This window comes from Phymastichus coffea, unplaced genomic scaffold (assembly GCF_024137745.1).
Source record: "Phymastichus coffea isolate CEN01 unplaced genomic scaffold, Cenicafe_Pcof_1.1 PCOF00092, whole genome shotgun sequence".
NCBI classification, from domain to species: Eukaryota; Metazoa; Arthropoda; class Insecta; order Hymenoptera; family Eulophidae; genus Phymastichus; species Phymastichus coffea.
Window position 1 is genome coordinate 328,565 of NW_026706903.1, and position 22,926 is coordinate 351,490.

General features: G+C 34.7%; 3 protein-coding genes across 4 annotated transcripts; all 3 read right to left on the reverse strand.

Moving 5' to 3' along the window:
* Window positions 1–7,740: 7,740 nt before the first annotated feature.
* LOC131669386 (ankyrin-3-like) lies at window positions 7,741–10,083 on the reverse strand. Its single transcript, XM_058944220.1, has 2 exons — window positions 9,971–10,083; window positions 7,741–9,701 (listed from the first exon to the last, which is right to left on the reverse strand). The coding sequence occupies exons 1-2, from the start codon at window positions 9,971–9,973 to the stop codon at window positions 8,034–8,036; spliced, it is 1,671 nt and encodes a 556-aa protein (XP_058800203.1). The 5' UTR covers window positions 9,974–10,083; the 3' UTR covers window positions 7,741–8,033.
* An 805-nt stretch (window positions 10,084–10,888) lies between these two features.
* On the reverse strand, window positions 10,889–12,619 carry LOC131669371 (putative ankyrin repeat protein RF_0381). The gene is made up of 2 exons (XM_058944202.1): window positions 12,611–12,619; window positions 10,889–12,547 (listed from the first exon to the last, which is right to left on the reverse strand). Exons 1-2 carry the CDS (start codon window positions 12,617–12,619, stop codon window positions 10,889–10,891), a joined length of 1,668 nt encoding a protein of 555 aa, XP_058800185.1.
* Window positions 12,620–20,305: 7,686 nt separating this feature from the next.
* Window positions 20,306–21,430, reverse strand: LOC131669389 (uncharacterized). Of its 2 annotated transcripts, none has more exons than XM_058944225.1 (2): window positions 21,376–21,430; window positions 20,306–21,303 (listed from the first exon to the last, which is right to left on the reverse strand). In XM_058944225.1, exons 1-2 carry the CDS (start codon window positions 21,400–21,402, stop codon window positions 20,965–20,967), a joined length of 366 nt encoding a protein of 121 aa, XP_058800208.1. In that variant the 5' UTR covers window positions 21,403–21,430; the 3' UTR covers window positions 20,306–20,964. The 2 variants fall into 2 exon arrangements, with proteins under 2 accessions (XP_058800208.1, XP_058800209.1); XM_058944226.1 differs by having other exon boundaries at window positions 21,394–21,423.
* Between the last annotated feature and the right edge of the window lie 1,496 nt (window positions 21,431–22,926).

A 22,926-nucleotide genomic window follows, 5' to 3' on the forward strand; every position in this document is an offset into this window, starting at 1 on the left:
TAAAGAATATGCATAAAGAAAATAATTTGTTTCGTCGTTTTGTATAGTTGCTAAACGTTTTTGTCACTAAAACTACATTTTTTTAATATTTTTTGTTTTGTTTTTTATTTCTTTTTATTCTTTTATATCTTTTTACGTTTATCTTGCATCGCACTATTGATTGAATAGTACTGTAACGTTTATAATTGTAGAATTAATCAAGAACTCCGAGAAATTTATACCGAAATTTTAGCAAATTTTTTATTTTTCAAAATATAATGAAAATCAAAAAATCCACAAATGTTCGAAACAACTTTAAAATAATTAACACGTATTCTTTAAGTAATTTTAAGTGATTTTTGTAGTATTAACTTTTTTTTATAAAGATAATTCTTTTTTTAATAAAAAAATTATGAATTTTCGTTTAACACGGTCGTAAGAATCCGAGATTTTGTAAAAATGCTGTCAAAATAAAAATTTCTCCCGACGGTTTCAGAAAGTTCAATCATTGAGACCGCGATTTTTATTGATAGAATATTGATTTTAATATAGCAACAGGAAAATAATCAAGAATAAATAAAAAAAAACCTTAAAAATTGATTTTTTTTATTAAAACGAAAAATTACTAGGGCTATTGATATTTTATCGTAAAACTGATACCGATTTCTGAAAAAGCACACTTAAAAGAACCTATGTAGAACCTAGAGAATTAGAAACCAAGAGAATGACAGTTACCATATTGTTCTGTGCGATTTATGCGTTTAAAATTGTGTGCACAAAAATGCGATTTTGCATGTTAATGGGTTAATTAATACAAAAGTATCCTAATTTAGATTGTAAAAAGATATACTTTCATCTCTATATATTTGAAATATGTATTTGACACTTAAGGAAATAATAAAATAGTATATTTTAATGCTTTCACTCATTTTTGAATTAAAGAATAATACATCATTTTTGTTATTTTTCCAAAGGATTTGATTATACGAATTACATAACAAAATTTTAAATATCATAAATTGTCACGGCCAGGCAAAGAAACTTTTAACAAACGTAAATGGTCCGTAGTAATTGGTCACAAGCTCATCTAAAAGTAGTAGGAGCATTACTAAAGAGGACTATATATTAATTAGATTGTTACACATTGTCCACGTATAAAATATTAGAGTGCCAAACTTAATCGTCCTACTACGCATACCCTACCTTCCCCTGCGATCATGTTCGGGAAAAAGATTCTTCTTTCGTGTGCCGTTTGCGTACCCATGTTGCTGTAAACCGGCACATGAGACAAGAATCTAATTTCCCGCAATTGTATCATAATGTAGTATATTCATTGTTTGTCTCATCATCTGCCTCTGTCCTTTTAAATAAATAAAATATATTATAATTAAGCTATGCCTATCATAACTAAACTGTTACTTCCAACGTATTGAGAAAATATTTTCCTATACTTTAGTAGTATATTTAATAGTACATGCTTCGCTTCGCTAACTCAGGCGATAATATCATGCTGTGCAATAATAGGATACTTGATTCACAATAATCGTACAATATTTGATAGTATTGCTGATCTTAATCAGCATAAAGAAATTTAAAGAGATTCAAGAGTGAGTGAGTGAGAGAGAGAGAGAGGGAGAGAGAGAGACAGACAGATAGACAGTAAATATTAGGGGTGTAGTTGATAATGTATATGATGCGTAGAGACGTTCTAATGTAGTCCATAATGGTTGGCGCAGATTAACGGCGACGGTTTGTACGCGTGATCGTTCGATGAATTGAGAAATCGTTATTTGTTAAGCTTTGTAGGTGCATATCTTAGAAATTTCCGTAAAGGCATTTCAACAAAAAACAAAAAATAAAACTTCATCGAAAGTCTGATTGCATCGCTAATAGTAAAAATGACTTTCATGACAAATATCAAAGATTTCATTCAATGAATGACATTCATTAGCCGAATAGATGCGAAAATAAATTTGAAGTATGATAATTTGAAGTGTGTTTCATTGAATCGCCATCTGCAGATAAAAACTTTTTCAAGAAATCTCAACTCACTCGCTCTCTCGGAAAAGAGAGAAAGAGAGAAAGAGAAAATGGCGCGCCAAGTTGTGAAAAGGAAAAGAAGTACCTTTAAAAATCACTTGAAAGCGCGATATTATTTACACGCACCTATAGAAAAGAGTGAGCCAGTCTGCTGCGGGCGGCGCCTCAGATTTAAAGAATAAACGCCTGGCGCGCGCCAAGGAAAAGAAGTCGTCGTCGTCGTCTTCATCGTCGTCATCGTCGTTGACGAGGAGAAAGAGGATGAGGCTTGAATCGCGGCGAGAGCTCATAACAAACTATTGAAAAGCTCGCGAATGAAAAATCAATGGTTGAAAAGAGGAGGAAAATAAAAGAAGTCTTGTAGAAAAGGACCAAGTCGACGCCGCGTGGACGAGCTTCTTTTTCCCTTGCGCGTAAGCCTTCGAACCGAAATACATTTTTGTGGTGCGGCGCAAAGAAACGATCGACGATAGCAACACAAAGCACTCAAACTCTCTCAGCGGCGGCATTCAGTTTTCGCGCACTGCATAATACAGGCCAATATTAATTTATAGAAGCCGACTCTATAAATATTCGTACGTTTGTCATAAACAAAGTTTCTCGGTGGACAGTTTTCCACGCTACTTTGATAAATAAGTACGCATAGCCAGTTAATTTTTTAAAACTAAGAAAAAATGATTCCAACGTACTCGCACTCACAAGAGAAGAAATGAAAGGAAAACAAGCCATTCATCGGAGCAAAAAGTTCCTTCGAGAGAAAAAAAGCTGTCGATTCCCAGTCGACGAAACTGAAAAGCTATAAAACAAATGTAAGTAATAAAAAAACATTTAGCACAACACAAAACGCAGTGGAAAGACGTTTGGGGCAGAGGAAAAAGGTTATATATAAATATATATATATAAATGAAGGATAATACTCCACATTGGTTGCAGGAATAGAGAGAGAGAGAGAGAGAGTGAATGCTTTGGTCGGTTTGCTGAATGGAAATATTATTGGGGCATCCTTTCACGCGGAGCGGACGTCGGCGGAAGCAAGAAGACCTCATCTGGCTCTCCCTATTGAATCGAGCGTTCCCGCGCGCGCATGTGTGTGCGAGTGTATAGGTTCTCTTACATTTCATGATTTATCACGCAGCTTGAAAGCTCGAGCAGCAGCAATAGTGGAAGCTCAAAGCTCTCGTGTCGCTGAAAGCGCGCAGATTGATAAAAGAAATAATAGGACGGATGCGAAATAGCGCTCGGCAAGCTCTTGCTACGATCTGATATCGAGCTGCAGACACGCCGACGGCTATGAGCATCGGTTCCGTTGTCTCTGGTCTCGATTGCTCGAGCAAAGACGTTTTAGCTTGGCTGCCGCACGCAAAAGCCAAAGACCGTCAACGGAAAGGATCGTTTTGCTGTATACCTGCTCGCCAAGGCCCTCGATCGACACGAGAGTCTTCGCGGAGGCCCTTGGCTTGTAAAAGAGGAAGTTTCCGTCGCGTCGAAGGCAAAATTCACTTTCTAAGCTACTAAATTTTTCTACTTAATTTAATCTTCATTTTGTATGCAGCTTTCTAAGCCAGTAAAGCGGTCTTTTTGCCTTAACCTTCTCGTACCGGCCAACTTCGTAGATAAATCGACAGCGGTGTATTTACTGAAAAAATGACAACGCTTATCGTAACCGTGCACTTCTGTTGTAAAATGGACTTTTCAATTTTTACGACATGGAATTGATATATTCCCTTACAAAGGAGAGTGTCATTGATTATTTATTTAAAATATAACAAACAAAAGTTCTTTTGACTTGTAGTCAACATTTTGCTTTAATTGGAAAAAAAAATCACTCGAATAAGTTAGAAACAAAAGCGAATGAAGTAGGTTGCATTTTGAAGACTATAATAAATTATTTCGCGTCTCATTATTGCATAAAATGCTACATTCTCATATCAAATACGCACAATTAGCGTTTCGGTTCCAGTTTTATCACATTAAAAATTAAACAATTACGAAGGTTTATTGAAACGTTCAATTGAAACATTCTACTAACTAAGAAAACTGTTATCTGCGAGTTAATGACAATGTTTAAGCTATCAACCGTTGATAAGGAGCACATTGTGACAAATTTACAATTGATCAATTTAAAAAAATGATAGCATCAAACCAAAACATGTGTCAACTGGAAAACCGCATACCGCCACCTACAACATAAAAGGAGAGAAAGCCAAAAAAACCAACACCGTTGTCCATTACCCTTGCAAAAAATAGACCTACAAAGCTGCACGCGAGCGCACAACTGAACTAAAAGCGTAAAAAAAGAATAGAAGGAGAAGAACGAAGAAAGCCATCAATCCGGCACGCGGCGTCGCTATAACTTTAATCAGGGCTGAATAAAGTCACAACCCCTTGGCTGTGCCTCTGCTGCTAGCTACACGCAGGGGAGCACACAGAGAGCAGAATGGAGATGAGGATGTAGCGGCCGTGAGTATCGGCATTGTTTCCAAACAAAGCAGCCTGACGCGCAAAGAATCCCGGTAGCAGAGCGGAGCATTGTGTGCTTGCTGCTGCGCGCGCACTACTACCAGCAGCCTCGGGGCCAACCGCGAAGCTTTTTCGACAAGCTCTTTCAAATTCGCGAGCATTGTCCGCCAGAGCCACCCTCCCCGGCCCTCCCCGCTCATCCCCGAGTCAATTTCCGTGCTTTGTGGCCTTTGCGAAAACTCGTCTTAAGGAGATCGACTATATAAGTTCGCGAGTGTTCGATCATCTGTTTTTACGATTGATGCTGCTTGGGATTTCGAGTACGCACTTGACTTTTTTGGTTTGGTTTCCTAACGTCACCCGTAGTTATATTGTCGATTAATCGCACCTTTTATGAGTATAGCGCATATAGATTTCCGTTAAACCAAAAGTTTCAATCAAAACTGAGAATAAACAAATTAAATTTTTCGTTAATCATGCTGCACGAAATCTACAAAAGCCATCAGCTGTGCTGAAGAATACTCAAATAAAATTAGTTGTGAATGAGATTAAAGGTTGACAATGTTTTATCAATCGAGAGAATTCGTAGGCATGCTAATAAAATTCACCGGTCGGAGTCTTTATGATGACCGACCAAATACAGAATGCTATGCGACAACATCGTAAACCGATATATCAAGAACTTACTACTAAGACAAAATGACTCAGCGTAGCTTCACTGTAAGATCTATAGCTTTCACAAAAAGCATTTTCCAATTGTCATATTGTAAATTTTTAGAATGTTATTATTCCTATTTATTATTATTAGTTACTATATATTTTATTTTAAAATTTAGCTAATGATTTGTGAGTTGAATTCGAAAATATAATTACGATAGAATGATAACAAATATGATTTACTACAATTTATACAATGAATGCAATAAAAAATTACGCTGCTATGTGACAACACTATCGACAATAACAGCAGTATCATTATTTTTACAACGATTAATGACAGAAACAATATACAGTCCAGTAATATCATGTATTAATAATAAGTGAACTAGTGCAGAGCCTTGCTGTTTAACAATTCCCGTATATAGTTTTATCGCGATTTTTAAACAGTATACGAAAAATCCGATAATAGCGCAACAAACGTGAATAATCATGTTCCATTTAAGAAAGAAGAATACCGTATACCAAGTTGAAACGTTTGACTACAATTAAAAAACTATATACTACATATACTGCGAACTAATTTTTTCATAAAATATTCCATAATAAAAACTAAATTTTTCATTTAAAAAAAGTTACTTTGATAAGGTTTAGCCTTGAAAAAGGATTACATTACCGAATAAACGATATAAATTGTGGAATCAGGAGAATAAAGGTACTACAAATAAATTTCACCTTATTTGATCATTAGTTCCTTTGGACCAATTACAGAATTTATGTTTGAAATTTAATTTTCAGAATTTTTTTAAAACAAAATCTTGCACTAGATAACCTGAAATGGATTCATCGTACTTTTCTTAAAATAATTTGCCAATTTATATCGTTGCTCCGACATTGCGATGGATACTCGAAATGAAATCTTGGAGCCAAGAGCACACATGTATATAATTTATTATTCATATGTCTAAACAGAATAAAATTGGCAAGAACAGATTGCCATCAGTCTATGAAGATCAAGAAAAGAACAATCAGAAATGGACTGAAAATCAATATCGAGGAGCGGGCATGCATTTTTAAATAGATTAGTGCCCAATAAATGTAAATTATTTAATCATAAATGACTGTTAGCTATGAGTAGGTATTGTAATTATTTTGTAAAATGTGTGTAAATAACTATGTCATTGTCGATATTCATATAAAAATATCATAAAGAAATTTATTTTTAACTTCTTTCTGAAAAATAATAATTTAAATTGAAGGAACAAAGAGCGGACAACTCCCTCAACAAGATTTCGTCGTACAATTTTTACTGAAAATGTTATTTATTTCGAAATTCTAATTTGCTTAGACTTTTCTATAAGCGTGTATATTTTTTGGTCATAGCTGAATTTCTACAATTCTGATAAAAAGTACCTACTGCACTGCCAAGTTGAATGAGCAGGTGACATGTTTAAGTTGAACTGCTACTGACACTGACCTTAATAAAAGGAATTTCCAAGTTGGAGCTCATACGCGCTCAGTCTAAGTCGCGCATTTCGCTAAAACTGCTGTCCGTCGAACAACTTAAATCGTGAAACGCACGCTTTTCCGAGTCACACCTATAGTATAATAGCTCCATGATGCTGGACACCCTCGCGCTGTATAAATGGACACCTATTTATCTCAATTTTAGCTATGTCTAACGTACGAATATTTAGAACCCCGTCAATGCTATTAATTATGGGTCACTCGAGATAGATCCGTGCAATAGCTTTCTATCGATACTTGTTGGATTATTACTTGTTTGCTTCAAGATTGCAATCAATTTATAACGATCGTGGTATTTATAAGAAAGCAGCATTATCGGCTTACTTACAGTTTGAAAACGTACATATCTTCTATCTTTCTTTTCATTTATCTACCAATTAAGTTCTGTATAGGGCCTTTCTTCTCCCTCTTCCACCTCCTAACAGCAACATTTTAAGCATTAGGGTCTACATCATAATTACATACGCATGGCGAGGTATCGGATTATGTTTTCCTAAAACCGATTTTCTATGAAAAAAGTTTTGAAACTTATCTTAAACTAAATAACTCTTCATTTGTGATCTTTCAAACTATGCGATGTATTTTTAGTGGAAATTTTGATGATTTATTAATACCGTTAATACCGTTGTTTATTTAGTTGATGATTATAGTGAATCAAAATTATGAAAGTATCTGCATAAAAAGAAAGCCAGTTATACCTAATAAATTAAAAACATTGGAAAATAGAAATTGTAAAACGGAACAAAAATTTTGACATTCAATAAATTGTGAAAGACGAGTCCTCATTAGAAATTGAAAAGCAAGGTAAACGAAATAACATTCAAAGTAGAATATTAAATAAGTAAAATTATTGGTTACATTTTATTAAAGTTAATTGCATTTTTCTTTTAAATCACCTTTATCTTTTCAAATCACTATAGGCATAACGATTATTAAATACGAGATATATATATTTTGTTATTTAAATTTACAGTCGTTATATTATATACTATATAGTGACAGTTTTATTGTAAAATGATGTTATATATAATTTCACAAATCATAAACACTTTCAAATATGATTGCAATATATTTATTCGAACAAATTCGAAATAGATAATTAATATTTCTTATTGAAATAAACTACGATATTCATCATACGCTTTCAAAAAGTTAATCCGTAAAATTTTGTCACTGCTACGGCAGCTCATACATTCCGACTTAAATTTCATTTTAAAAAATTATCTCAACGCTTTTTTTACAGTAAAATATTTTTTAGTCAATATTAAACAGTTTGCAGATATCATTTAATAGTATCACTCAACAATTACATACAACGTATGTAAATATTTTAAAAATTACTGCATACAAGTCAATATCAAATCTAGTCATCAAGCAAACATATACAAATCTTCATAATTTAAATATCCAACAATTTTATTAATTATACAGTACTTCAAATGAAAGCGTTCTGTGGATATAGCTATAATTTCAGCAGCTTTGTTGCGCAGTATTACTATTTCCATCGCCTGTTCAAATCTCTTCTTTAAAGTCGACACATAATACCAATGAAAACGTCTTACAGCATTACTCTGTAATAATACAGCAATATTCTTCTTATCATTCACGAAATATGCAATTTTTTCGGAATCGACGGTTAGTACCGTAAAAAGTGTAACGTTGGGGCAAATCTCATATTGTCTCATTCTGTCCAATTGCTTGCAATAAGTCTCGTAACAAATTTTGAGGTGTCTAAACATATTGATTTTCTGTTGAATTTTTGGTAAAATCGGCTGTCCCAGCCTTTCTAAAATTGCCAAGTGTGCAAGCACAGGTTCCAGGATAGTAAAATCGCCATTTACAAGCGCCCAATCGACAATAGTCTGATTGTACTTGCTAACAATTTGAATTTCAGCGCCATATTGCAATAAAAGCTCCACACACTTCTTATCGTTGGCTTCTAGCTTCTTCGGGCTGAGAGCTTCGAACAATGGGACCCAGCCATCGTCGTCAGTGATATTCGGATCGGCATTCATGTCGAGAAGCTGCTGTACATTGCCAACTACACGATTTTTCACGGCGAGCTTGAGCGGCGTATTACCGAATTTACCACGGCAATTGACGTTGAACGATCGTTGCTGAAGAAGCTCGATCGCATCTACACGACGATTGGCGAAGATATGCGCCAAAAGTTCACGTCCGCGAAATACGCTTCGAACGTGACAATCAACGTTACTTTCCAAAAGAATTACCACAGCATCTTTTGTTCCATTCTCGATGATAAATTCGAGAAAAAACATGTGTTGCTCATCGAGCGCATGCCAATCGCTTACTCTATTGAGAAGACTGTTAATGATCTCTAAACCTTTCTTCGTCGGTTTCTTCACTGCTACATTGGCAAAAAACTCGAATAACGCTATTTTACGAAGGCTCACCTCACCAACATGTTCCAGCAGTACTTTCGCGTTATCCAAATCTATACTCTTTATAGCAAGATACAATGCAGCTGACAAACCATTGTCATCGACAGTAAGTCCGCGCTCAAGCATAATCTTTGTGACTCGAGCAGCGCCCATCTGCACAACAAGATCCAGACGACACCCAGCATTCATAAGCTTGTCCGCCATCTCGTAATAATTGTTGCTTCCAGTTTTCACTCTCTCCAAACAGCGGTTCACAATGCCTTCTGGAACTTTTTTGTTGACGTTGAAAAACAGCTGCAGCGGGCTTCTGCCTACGTCATTAACGGCGCAGACGTCGGCATTGGCATCGAGTAACGCTGCCGCCGATTTGAAGCTATTGTACATCGCCGATTCTAGCAAAGGTGTTGCACCACTGTTATCTCTAGCGCCGATTTCACTGCCACGCTTGATGAGATACTTCGTTAGCAAATGGTTATTGTACTTTGCTGATAAATGTAATAATGACGTTCCTGTACTGTCAATTAGCTCGTTTGGATCTGATTTTCCGATTAGTGATTTTATTTCGATGTTACGATTCTGCTCGAGCAACTTTTTTAATTTATCGCTAAAATACTTTTTGTCATCTTTGATTGTAAACTGAAATTAATTGTAAGTTTATACGGATAGGTAATTACATGCAGCTATGAATTTTTTGCCTGGAATCAAGTTTTGTTTTAAATAACAAAATATTATGCTGGATAACAAATTGTAAGATTGTAAAATCTTTCGTTCAATTAAGAGAAACTATATGCAAATTTTATGCGAATTTTTATACTGACCGTCGATAAGAATGATGTTCTTTTTAAATATGTAACTTTTTAATCAACGATTGTTAAATCAAAAATCAAGTAAAAATATATGCTCACCATTTTCAAAGATTTTTCAATACACAAGGAGACAGAGTGAAACAGAGTGATGTGCCATTGGCAAGAATTCGAGCAATACTAAATACTCGATTTGCAATGATACTCTGGCTAAGTATTGCACACCTACTACCCCTAGTTGGTAACATAAATCGTATTAATAATAAGCAGCCCGGCTCGAAGAGATCACAACAGAAGACAAGACTCATTTTAGGTACACTCATTTTAAAAACTATCTTTCAGTTAACATTTTCGTTCAGCGCGTACACAGACGTGTACAGTCCGGTGAAAAGATCATCAGATCTGCGAGTGAGATCCACACTGTCAGTTCGAATAGTACTATTGTACATTTATTTTAGAAGAACAGACCGTGGCTTATGGCAACCTTTTATATTGTAAATATTTGCGTAAATTATTTTTTCATTTCGCATTAATACACTTTGCAGTTGGAACATTCCACATCACAGAAATACATCGTTATTTATTGTTTTTTCAAATAAATATTTACCACATTTATTTTGCGTTACGGTGAAAAATTCCTTTCTTTTTTCTGGGTAGCAACATATATAAATATTTGGTCTAAATAAAATACACAGCAAATGTTTTAATAATTGTACTGAAAATCGTTTTTCTACAAGACATTACTTTTTTCCTAATACAATATGATCGTGAAAACATTAACGTCGCAATGTCTGTTATGTTTCATCAAATCATTACTAAAAATAAATTTTATCTCATTATTAAAAGGTTTTCTATTATTGATCATTGAATAACCATAAGATAAATTTAAATACTTCTAAAACTTCCATACTGTCTTACAAAGTACACAACAATAGTTACAAGTCATAAAATAAATAAATTAATATTAAGAAATACAGCATGAACAAATGTTTTATATTATGCATCTGCAAAAAAAAAGAACTAGGCAAACATCAGCAGATCTTTGTAAGTTAAATAACTTAATATTTCTGTTGCAATTGTATGTTTATTATTAAAAACTGGAATAGTTTCATTCAAAACTAAAATAACTTTACTTTTCAAAGAAATTATTTCCAAGGTCAAGTGAAAAAATTCATTCATTTTCAATCTGTAAAAAGCATTCCATTCAAAGGAATAAACATTTTGTCTAAGAGACTCAATAATCTGCGGATATGGAATATGTAGAGCAAATTTTTCATTATCTTCAGCAATTACTGTAAAAAGTGTGACAGACCCATAAATTAGAAACTTTTTCAAAGCCTCCAACTGTACACAGCAGTTATAATAATAAGCTTTAATCTGATGATGAAAATCTATAAAAGGGCTAAGCTGCTTTTTGATGAGTTTTCCATTAACTTGTAAAATTGCAATATGACACAGTATTGGTTCAAGCATACTCATGTCATTGTTTCTGACAACCCAATCGATCAATGACTCTCCTGATATCTCTACAGTCTGTGGATCAGCTCCATATTTCAACAGTAATTCAATGCAGACTCTTCTAGCTTCAATCTGTCCAATATGTAATATCATGCTCAATGGTTGAGCACCAACATTGTCTCTTGCATTTGGATCTGCTCCCCAACTCAGAAGTAATTTAACATCATCAACAGCAGCACATTTTACAGCTAAGTGTAGGGCAGTTAGACCTTTTTCTCCACGTGAATGGACATTGAAAATTCTTCTTTTAAACAAATCTTTGATCCCTGGATTACAGTTTGAGAAAAGGTGAACAAATAGATCTCGACCTGGAAACTGTTCCCTCACAATGACATCAACATTGAATTCCATTAAAATATCTAAAGCTGGTTTTGGTGCTTTTCCAAAAATCCCTTCTAAGAAAAACAGATAACTTTCTTCCAATTCATGCCAATTCCTCACTCTCACCAAAAAGATTACAAGAAGTTCGTAGTCTATGTCATTACCATTCTTGAATATATGATTCAAGAATTGTAGGGAGTCAGGATTTTTTACATCAATGTAAGTTCCCCATTGTAATAATACTTTGGCATGGGGTTCATCTTTTAATCTCAAAGCAATATCCAAAGCTGCTTGAGTTTGCATGGGATCAATTTGATTGGCTGAATGCAAAATCATATGTAAGACTACTGGATTATTTAGATAAATGAGCCATTTAATAGGACAATCTACTTGCATGAGTTTATTGGCTAATTCTTGATTGCTTCTACTGATATTCATAATTCTTTCAAAACATTTGTCGATTATATATCTAGGTGATTTTTTATTATTCAAAATTACCTGTAAAACAGTTTTATTGGCAAGATTCATTGCATATATGTCTGTATTTTGATTAAGTAAGAATTCAGCTGTTTTAAAACTGCTTGCATTAGCAGCCATCATCAACGGTGTCAAGCCATGCTTGCTTTTGATGTCAACCTTAAAACCTGAATTGAGAAGAACCTTAGTTATTTCTAAATTATTATATCTAGCTGATAAATGCAATAAAGTTATCCCATGGTCATCAATAAGATTTGTCAAGCTGCTCTCATTGAGTAATGATACTATTACTGAATTTTTTCCTTGCTTTATAAGTGCTTTGAAGTCATTACTAAAAACTTTTTTGCCTCCTCTTATGCTAAACTATTGAAAAATGAAATTTTGAATAAGTTTCTTTAAAAATTCATAAGATTCACAGTAAATTACCCTTACCATATTGAAGTGATGAATAACAAGGCAATCGTAATGAAGGTAGCAAAATTTTTTTGCACAAAATGTTCAAAAATTTGTTGATGAGAAATATATTGCCAGGACTATTTGCAATTTCTTAAGTTCCTTATTATTGCTTTTCAGATTTGAATTTTCCAATAATTACTCCGAGTTAAACTATTACAGAACCAAAGCAGTACATAATTATTGCAATTAATAAATTATATCAAACTATCAAAGTGTAAAGGAGCACACTCATTGAAAAAATAGGATAAATTAAAAATAATTGTTTGCAAATTCAAAGAACATAAATGAAATAAAATTTATTTTCAAAATTTGATTAAATATATAAGCACAGAAGTACAAAAACAATATCAAAATCATGGAATACACTCAAACTTTATGTAGTTGTCAATCACACTTTAGTCATATTATATTTTGTCAATAAACGAAATATTCAAGGTTTTTTAAAGTAATAAAAAAATCTCTTTTTACTCACCACGTTCTCACCGAGCTACGGATTGATAACTGATAAGCTCACAAAGCGAATTGGGGATGTACCCTTGCAAAATATTTTCAATTAAATCTTTGCATTTTACTTCTTCCAATACACATAACAATAAAAACACCAAATTCTATCTCAAATATATATCTACACAAATCTCAGATACTAGCTTGTAAGTCACTCCGTGTAAAACGAAAAATTTAATTTGAACAAAGCCAATTTTATCTTCGATGCACAGGTTATTCAATAAGCCTTATAAAAAGCACTTTCTAATAAATAAATAACCCTTATGAATAGTAAATCGATCGCAATTTTATAAAATACAACTTATAGTCATCGATCTCATAAAAAACATGTTGCGACTTGCACTTCGACAAGGAGTGGCACAACTGATCGTTGCCACAAATTCGCGCCACGCGTGATGTTATTTTTTAGAAACCGTAGACAACTGACCTTCCAAGAAATCTGTCGAGTTTCACATGTCATAGCTATCGTATAATGTTTTTACCAGAAAATCCTTTGCGATGACAATGAATTACATCTTTCAAAATTCAGTTGTTATTCGATATTTTATTATCGCCTTTGATGTAAATCATTGTACACTTGTTTAAAAGCTCGAATTTCAGTTTATAAAGAAAAATATCTATTCAAATATTACGTATCCGCCTAACGTCACAGTATCAAGAAATATCATCCTTTCTTTTTGAAAGAGAAAAATTCTTTTTTCTTGTCAATAAAAAAGAATAATCATCAATATTTTTCAATCAGAAATCTGCTCTTTCTTACATACCGAAAAAATTTTTGCTTTACTCCGTGTATGTTCTATATCCTTGGCTACATATATCTTTACTTCGTCTGTCGAGCGATCGTCTACATGAGGGCGCGAGGGGATAAAGCCCCGGCCGGTATGTGCGGGATGATGCGCCGAGTTACGCTGCTACATGCGCGCGTGCATTGTGTACATGTACCTGCAGACGAGCGCTGCATTGTTGCCATTGCACGTGAATGGATAAAGGTTCTTCGAGCGACGAAAGGGATAACTATGGGATATTTAAATTTTGACATTTTGAATTTATGGGGTAACTAATACTATATTGATCTAATTATATTACTTGAATATTTTAGTTTTGCTGTATAATCTGTCCGAAGTTCAGAAAAGGCACTCTATATGAAAATAACATTTAGAAAAAAAGAAGTTTTTTTTTTAATGTTTTTAAGGGTTGGGTTTGAAATAAAAATTTTAAACGATTTAACTTTCATTATTTCAATCCCATCAAAACTAAAATTCAAATTCTAACAATAAATCCCCATTAATATCGAATCAATCGAATCTCATCAAATAAATTACAATACTGTTAAAACACATCCACGGATTCTTCGTGCAATAAAAAAACAACAATGAACACATCGCACGTAACAATGAGGACGAACAAGAGGGGCTTTCAATAATAATCGAAAATCACGCAAGCACGCACACACACGGCGTCCATTGAGCGCGCGAGTGACGAGACAAAAGCAAAGAGTGACTCTTCAGAAAGCGCTGTTGCAGTGTGTGCGTGTGTGTGTGTTATATATTCTAGTCGGACGAACTGTCATCTCGTCAGAGAAAGAGGAGCAGAGAGAAGCGAACCCGTTAAAAGTTGCCAACTTTCGCCTGATGTAGAATGGAACAACCGCCGTGCAGGGGCTGCCGCCGCTGAAAGGGTGCACGTTCAATGTAAAGGAATCGCTGCTGCTGCGTACTCTCAATGGCAAAAAGAGATGCCAGAGCTTTTGCCTTGTGCAAGAAATAACTTGCCAAATGAATATAACCATTAATAGATCTTTTTAATGTTGTGGGATTTCCATTTTGTCAAATGATTTTCGTGTTCTTTTTACATTGTAAGTTTACAGCCTTGTAAAAATGAAACTTATCTTGAAATATTAAAAATATGTTTAAAATGAAAATTTTTTTTTAGATTATTTGGATTACGCATTCATTTAAATAAGATACCATTCTTTATCGACACATCAAAAAGCAAAATACTAAAACGAAAACTATAATCTTCCCTTCACGAAATCTCAATTTGCATTGAAAACTTGGAAAAGAGGTGGCACCCTCGTAAAAAAAGAAAGAATAGAAAAACAACAAAAAAGTGAGCACAACTAAAAGCATAAAAATATCCCAATATAGCAGAAAAAGCTCGACAAGAAAGCAAACAAAAGCGGTATGCAGAAGGAATAACAAAGCAAGACAGCGCGCAAGCTTTTCACCAAATTGGCGCATGTTAACAAAAAAAGCCAATTCGCCCACACACGCACGCAGTAAATGTACATCGAAAGCAAGTACGAATAATTCGTGTGAGCGAGTTGCTTTTGTTCACTTTGCTCTCTATCTCGCAAGCTTCAATTCGAGTAGGAAATATACTCGATCGTCGTCGCGATGGGGCTTCCCTAATTACCACCAAGGCAAAGTCCATTCAACGAACATTTGGCGCTGGCATTATGCGAAATTCACGCCACTGGCCGAGAGTTACGAAGTTGCCTGGGGGCAGTATTGAAAATTTCGGAGTTGTCTGCGGCCGCGTGAAAGCGACGAAAATTCACGAGCTATTGGCGCGTGCGATTCGATGCGACAGGACTGTTGCTCGTATAGTGAGTTTTCTCGGTTATAATGGTCCATTAATTTGAGGTTTAGAGAACTTATTGCCCGTACAATCATGCTCGAGATCTTTAGAATAATTGACAAATCTAAAGTTTGCATCGACATGTGAAATAATATTTTTTTAAGTATTTAAAAATTATTTTTAATAAAATACGAAAAAGAGCTTTCGAAGGATTCTGGGCATTTTTTATAGTGACATGCTATTCACTAAATAACTACTTTTAAAACATTAAATACTCCTTTGAAAGAGTTATAATAAATAACAATTTTTCAGAAAATGAATCCACCTGGCGGCAAATTGCGTTACGAATAATACTTAAAATAACATTATTAATCTATAAAATCATGTGCAAAAGTTAGAATGTACTCGTATTATTATTTCTTCTACAATGGTTTTGATCAATAATTCTACACAATAAAAAAATTAAAAATATGAAAAATACAGTCAACTGACATTGACAAGACCAGATTTACTGCACAATTGAAAAGAAATCAAAGCATCGACACGTATATTCTTTAACCTACAATAATTTAAATCAAATACACAAATGCAAAAAACAAAAAGCCTCAAACTTGATCAAAAATCGAATCATTGCTTCCACCCTTTCTATAAAACGCATCTGTCCTAGCAGCAGAAAAGGAGCGGAAGAGCTCGGGTGTCGGGGCGAGAAAAGAGAGCGAGTGAGCACTATGGGGAAGGGGAAGATCGGATAAGTGGGCGAAATTGCAAAACAGTGAGGTGAAGCGAACAAGCGAGGTGGGTTAACAATATGAGGGACAATAGGCCTGATAATGCACCCGGAGAATGGACGCCTAGACAAAAGAGATAGTGCTCACACTCTTGCGCACGCGATGATGTATCGTCTGTATACGTGTGTATATGTGGATATGTGCACCTGGCCGATCGAATCACCGCGTGAAGACGAGAGTGGGATACGTGCATCCGCGTTTGTAGGTATGCTACAGGGGTAAGACGTGGTGATGATTGTTTACGACTGCTTGTGCAGTCTATGCGTTGTTTCGAAGTTTAATAATTAGACGATTAGCTGCTATTAATTGCCAAATTTCTTTTTTCATTATATGACATGGCTATTAATGATTTTTTTAAATTATATTTTTGGATTGAACAAATAGGGTTCTATCATAGGAATGAATAATAATAATTATAATAGCAATTCCCGCTCTAAATCTAGACGAATTCATACTCGTAATAAGACTTTATTTTTATCATTATTCCATCTATCTGCAGAATTAGGATATTTACTCTAAATTTGATTCAAATCGTGTACAATTTAATACATGTGTTTTCATCGACTGAATTTAATTCAATTGGACTCGACTTATGGATTCTTTCGAAAATTGTAAGTACATTAACATTAATTGTGAATTGTGAGAGTAATAATTGTACCAGCTTGATTTATTTTATCCGAAAACCAATTAACACGTAAATAAAGGAGTTATTTCTGAATACATTATAAATATGTGAAAAATGTAACGGAAGATTCCAATAATTTGTTTGTGCAATTGAGAATTCATTATTTTAAGAATGCATTCTATGAAAATGGTAGACAAAATGTTCGACCGTAAAAACGAAACAGCAAGAATAAAGTCCTAAATTCTAGAACAAGTCTAGCTTGAAATTTGAAAACTAGTCTTGCACAAGTGAAAAGTGCTCTCGTCTGCTCTACCTGGCATACAGCAGCAGCAGCAACATCAGCATTGTGTGCTCGCTTGGCATTCAGCTCTGGCGGAATGAATGGAAAAGCGACACAGAACGCGAGAGAGTCTCAGATATGTAAGACACAAGAAAGCATATAAAAGAGTTGCCATTATACGCGAAGCTTAAATAACAGCGCTTTGCTCGGCGGCTGCTGCCACTTCTCACTTCTTCTTTTTCTTCTAGCGAGCTTCTTTTTTTCGCGCTCTCCTTTTCTTTCAAACTCTCCAAGAGCTTTTCTTTATTTTACCTTATTACGCACGAACGCGAGGTCACGTGAGCAAGCACTGCGAGCCTACAATTAATGACGGATTCTCCCTTTTTTTTTCTTGTCTTTATGTTTTCACGAAGAAAAGTGCGAGAGGTCTTTGCGTACCCAAGTCATAGTAGCACTGTTTTCACAGTTTTTCTTTACAGCCTCTCTGAGGATCTTTTTATCGCGCGTGCTTGGGTCGTTAGGTCGTTGCATGAAAAGTAGCTAATTACAATTTGTATGCCCTTGTGTATACTTGATGTGATTTAAAGGGCTTCAACGAGCCAAACAGTTGAAATGATATTTATTCAAGTTTATAATGTGTTCCTATTATATCTATATTGTAATCTCATAAATAATTAATCTAATAAGTAATAAACTGATACAAAAGTTTCTCTTATTTTAACTAACTTTTAACTTGCATAATTGTTACGAAACTCGAATGAGTCTTCCGAATTAATGGAATTATGAAAATAAATTTATCAAATAGATTTTCGATAATTGACTTAAGACATCTGCAAGCAATAATATTAATTACAATGATATCTGTCAATGCAATTATGAGCATCGCATTTTTTGAGAGTAATCTAAATTTCAAAATTAAAATGCCTACTTTGCAACTATATATAAATTATATTGTTAAAGCAAATTAGAGTAATCTGCATACTAAAATTCAATGACTAGATATTATACCAAAACAAAATAAAAATTAATGTAGATCCACCGTCATAGGAACAATTACATTTTCAAAATAAAGCTTCTCCTTCAATGAAACAAAAGCAAGTCCTATACCAAAAAAAAATCATCGTACAAGCAATTACCACAACATTAAAAACCTTGAGCACGAGAGAAAGTTTCGCAAGAAGATTTCAACGAAAGAGAGGAAGAAGAGAGAGAGAGAGAGAGAGAAGAGAGAGAGAGAGAGAGAGAGAGAGAGAGAGAGAGAGAAAGAGAAAGCGCGAAAAAAACTGATAAGGACAAAGCGCACGCCAGAGAGAAAAAAACAGCTTGATAAAGCGATAGAGCTTGCTCGGGTAGGTAGCAGGGAGGAAAGCTTGCAAGGAAGAAAAGTCGCGCGGTCGAGAGTATAGGTGCATTGCGCGCACATACAACACGAGAGAGCACAAAGCGAGCGAGCGCGAATCGGCCCCACTCATCCAGTCCGTCTCATTGTGTCGGACGATTGTCTTAGAATAATGGCGGCGACTCACAATAGTGACTACAATGCTCGCCCGTCTAACAATGCTTCCCCTGACGTCACGAGCCTCTATGTGAATGTGCTCAAATCGTCTCTCTTTTCTTCTCCCTCCTGCTCTTCCTACTCGCGTCTCCCCCCCACCCCTCTCTGTACCTCTTTCCTTTTTTTATTATTCGACGGCCCCCGAATTTTCGCTTTCACGACTTGCCAGAGAGATTTATTAACGCAGGATTACAGGATTAGCTATAAAGTCAGGTGTGTAGTGACAGGTTCGTTTCAATACGACACGTGCACTTTGTTTCGAACTATACCATAGTTTGTCTTGCACTGCGTTCTGTAGATATACGTTGCAAGGTTTCGATATAGTGTGATTTGAAAATCAATACGATAAACTGTTACAATACGATTAAATGTCATTATACAGTATTCATTTTTTTTATAAAACCTGACATTGAAATTTAAAAAATGATAATAAGTTGAGGCTCACTCGTTATCTCTCTCTCTCTCTCTCTCTCTTCCTTGTTTACTATGTATAATAATATTAACATCAATAATATTCACATGTACATACCTATTTTCTTAGTCTTATTCTCCGTACAATCCGCCACAACATCAAGGTAATTGAGAGACAGAACGTGCACATCCGAAACACAGTAGGAATAAAAAAGTACGGATAGCCAAGTTGAACTAGAGAAGGATAGGGAGGGAGATGCCTCGTAAGTGGGGATATATGCGTGAGCGAACGAGTGTCGCGTGCGTAAATTTGGACACGCAGTGAAGGAAAGAGAGGGGGGTCTCTTCCACGTATTCGGCAATTAGCTGGTTGGCTTAGGGCTGCGCGCACATCCCCGTACACGGGGTTTTCCACGTATTCTTTCGTCGTAAACTCGTTATAAAATATAGAATAATTTGTATAGGTAATATCAAATACAATTCTATATCTTTGCAACGGAATTTCCTTTTCGTTATCATTCACATTTTCTGCCAGTAATTGTTTATGTATAAAAAATTGCGAAAAACATTACGTGTTCGCTGATTTTTCAACATAAATATATGTATATTCAATATATATTGAATAAGTAAAAGGTAAAAGTTGGAGGAAGTATTTAGAAAAATTAAAAAATATGAAAATAAATTTGTATCCACAACACTGGCATACATTTTTACACAAGGCAAACGCCAAAAATGAATTAATGAACTCGTTGAATCTATAGAATATTCCAAGGTTAAGGTGTTGATTATTTCGTAGCTATTATTATAACGCTAATAACTATTCATAAATTAATAAATTTACATGTTATTTTTTGAAAGTAAATGTATCATTGAAAAAATAATTAATATAAAGTAGACATATTTTTAAATAACGTATTTAATAGTAAAGTTTGTATATGACACTGGAATTAATAATAAAATTGAACATACTAACAGATTGAATTCTAGACAGTAGTGACATGGTATAAAAGTATCAGATCTTTAGGATTTCAACTCATCTGTAAATGTTACACTTGAATATCTTGTCAAAAAAAATCTGTTGAACATATAATCGTTCACCTGAAAAAAAATATTAAAAATCAATTTGTAATTTGAGATCTAAATAATATTGATACAATGTTTTATACATGTAGAATATCGCAAAGCTTTCACTACAAAATGTTTCTAATTGAAAAATTGATACTATTATTTATCTACTCTTTTTACACTTATAATTATTTAAGAGATCGAAAGTAATTAAAAATGATCTACTATTTATCAACAACATTTCATTATATAACGAACATTATTAATGAACCATAAAGATGATTCTCAAACATTTGTAATATTTCATATTTGCCCAGTTAAAAAATTAAAAATCACTTCGCTAAAGCTTGTTAATCTCGTACGTAAGACACGTTCGTCAAAAATTAAAAACAAAAATCGGGCAAATTATTTACTACAATTGATGCAATCCACGCTTAAAAAACCACACATAAGTCGCAATAAAAATGAAGTTCGTCAAGCACAAATGACGTATCGCCGTCGTCAAAAATGTCCTGTTCACTTCTCATTGTACCACTTTTTCTTCACTTTCTTCGACATCTTCTTTCTAAAATCCGCCAATATATCAGGACTCATCCATAGCTGTGGTTTGTCGTGATACTCGGCGACGAGGCGATGTTGCATTCGTCCGATAATTTTCGCAGACACATGATAATCATAGCTATCGTAAAATCTCGGACTCAAATATAAATGTTCATGTAGTGTCGTGTAATCTGGTGGCAAACTTTGTTTGGATTCGACGACGAATTGCCTGATGACGTCGTCGAACTTCTCACCCATCTCACGCAACGTACGCACGCGGTTCAACTTTTCCGCCTGCGTTGGCTCGTCAATGTCCTGAAAAATGTCCACGACTGTGATTTTTCGTCGACTCAGGGAGAGAAACAGAGCACGTGGAGGAATACAAACGGATAAAACGGAATCTACCGATGACATTGTTGCGCGTGACACGTCTGCTGGCGGCTTTACGACTGATTTCAGATATATACGTACGCCGAGACATATCCCCACTTTTATGGACTACGTCACGAGTTGCCCGGTCGTTTATCTATTTTTCCAAATTAATCTTTCCAAGCGCGCTCGAATTATGCATTCATACAGCAAAAAAATGTCCACGCGTAGCTTCATATCCTTGAGATTCAATCTCTCTTCACTTCCTATTGACAAAAAATGCTTTTTCAAATAGCTCATCGCGGCCGTGCGCGCAGTGATTCATAGATTTGGTCAGGTGTTAGTAGTTTGGTAAGTGTATATAAATGCGCGCGCGTGCGAGAGCGCGTATGGGATACACAAATAAACAGTCTGAACTCGCTCTTTCTCTCGTCAGCCGCTTAATGCCGCATCGCACGATATCTGTCAATTGAGTGCCGATAATGAACAATCAACGTGAGTTGGATACTTTGCATTTGCTATTTACATGTCTCGGTGTGGCGGCATTCTTCTTTTTCTTTCTTTATTACGTGCCCGTACGAACTATATGCTATGATTGCGCGTCATTACTTCAATTTTTTCAATTCATTACACTTCATAAACGTACTTCATAATATTTTTAAGCAATGTGATTTTCTCTATTTAAATTTTGCTCAACTTTTATGCATGCTCATTGACTGACTCATGGATCGATATTTATCTACTTATCAGAGTCATCATTTAGATCGACGTATTTCAAATCATACGAGATAAATCGTAATTTCCACGATTATTTCTTGACTGCAATATTGTCTTTAATTTAACTAGTTGCGCTACATAAAATTGATTTTTTACTAATCTAATAAAAAAATGTGTCATTATTAATTTATCAACTCAATAATTTCATTTCATTCAATGTAATTCGCTATGCTATTGAAAATCAATTAATCATCAATTGCACATCAATAAAAACCATATCGTTCGATCGCTCCTTTATTCTATGCAGCGAATTCACGTGAGATGCGCAACAAAACAACCAACAAAGCGCAACAAGAGGTACGTAATCTACGGAACATTGCCGCTCAGCTGGACGCTATTTTTCCCAGCTTGTTTGATGATCGAGTTAGTGCACCTCGCAATGGTGGCCAGCAACAGCAACAACAGTATCGATGTGACACTACGCAACGCAACAATATTTGACTCATTGATGGACTGATTGTTTTCCTTTCATACATCAAAAGGGAATGCATTCATTTTCTTCTCTGAAGAAATTTTATACTATATTATATATAATATTATATATACACACACACACACACACACATAAACAAGAGAATTTTAGCACCGAGTGATATTTGTTGTAGATATATTTACATGTATAATGTATATTTTGAAAGTTACGGATAATATTCGTAGTTTACCCAAATTGTATGACTTTTGTAAAAATTTGTTACATTAAAGCAATAAACTAAATTCAGATTTAATGTTAAGTCAAACACCATTCATACCGTCAGTTTATTATTCAATAACGTGTGGATTAATAATCACTGA

Coding starts and splice junctions, on each gene's coding strand:
- LOC131669389 (XM_058944225.1), bottom strand. CDS start 21,402: ATGTCATCGGTAGATTCCGTTTTATCC. Junction 21,304..21,375: donor CGGTAGATTCCGTTTTATCC/GTTTGTATTCCT, acceptor GACATTTTTCAG/GACATTGACGAGCCAACGCA.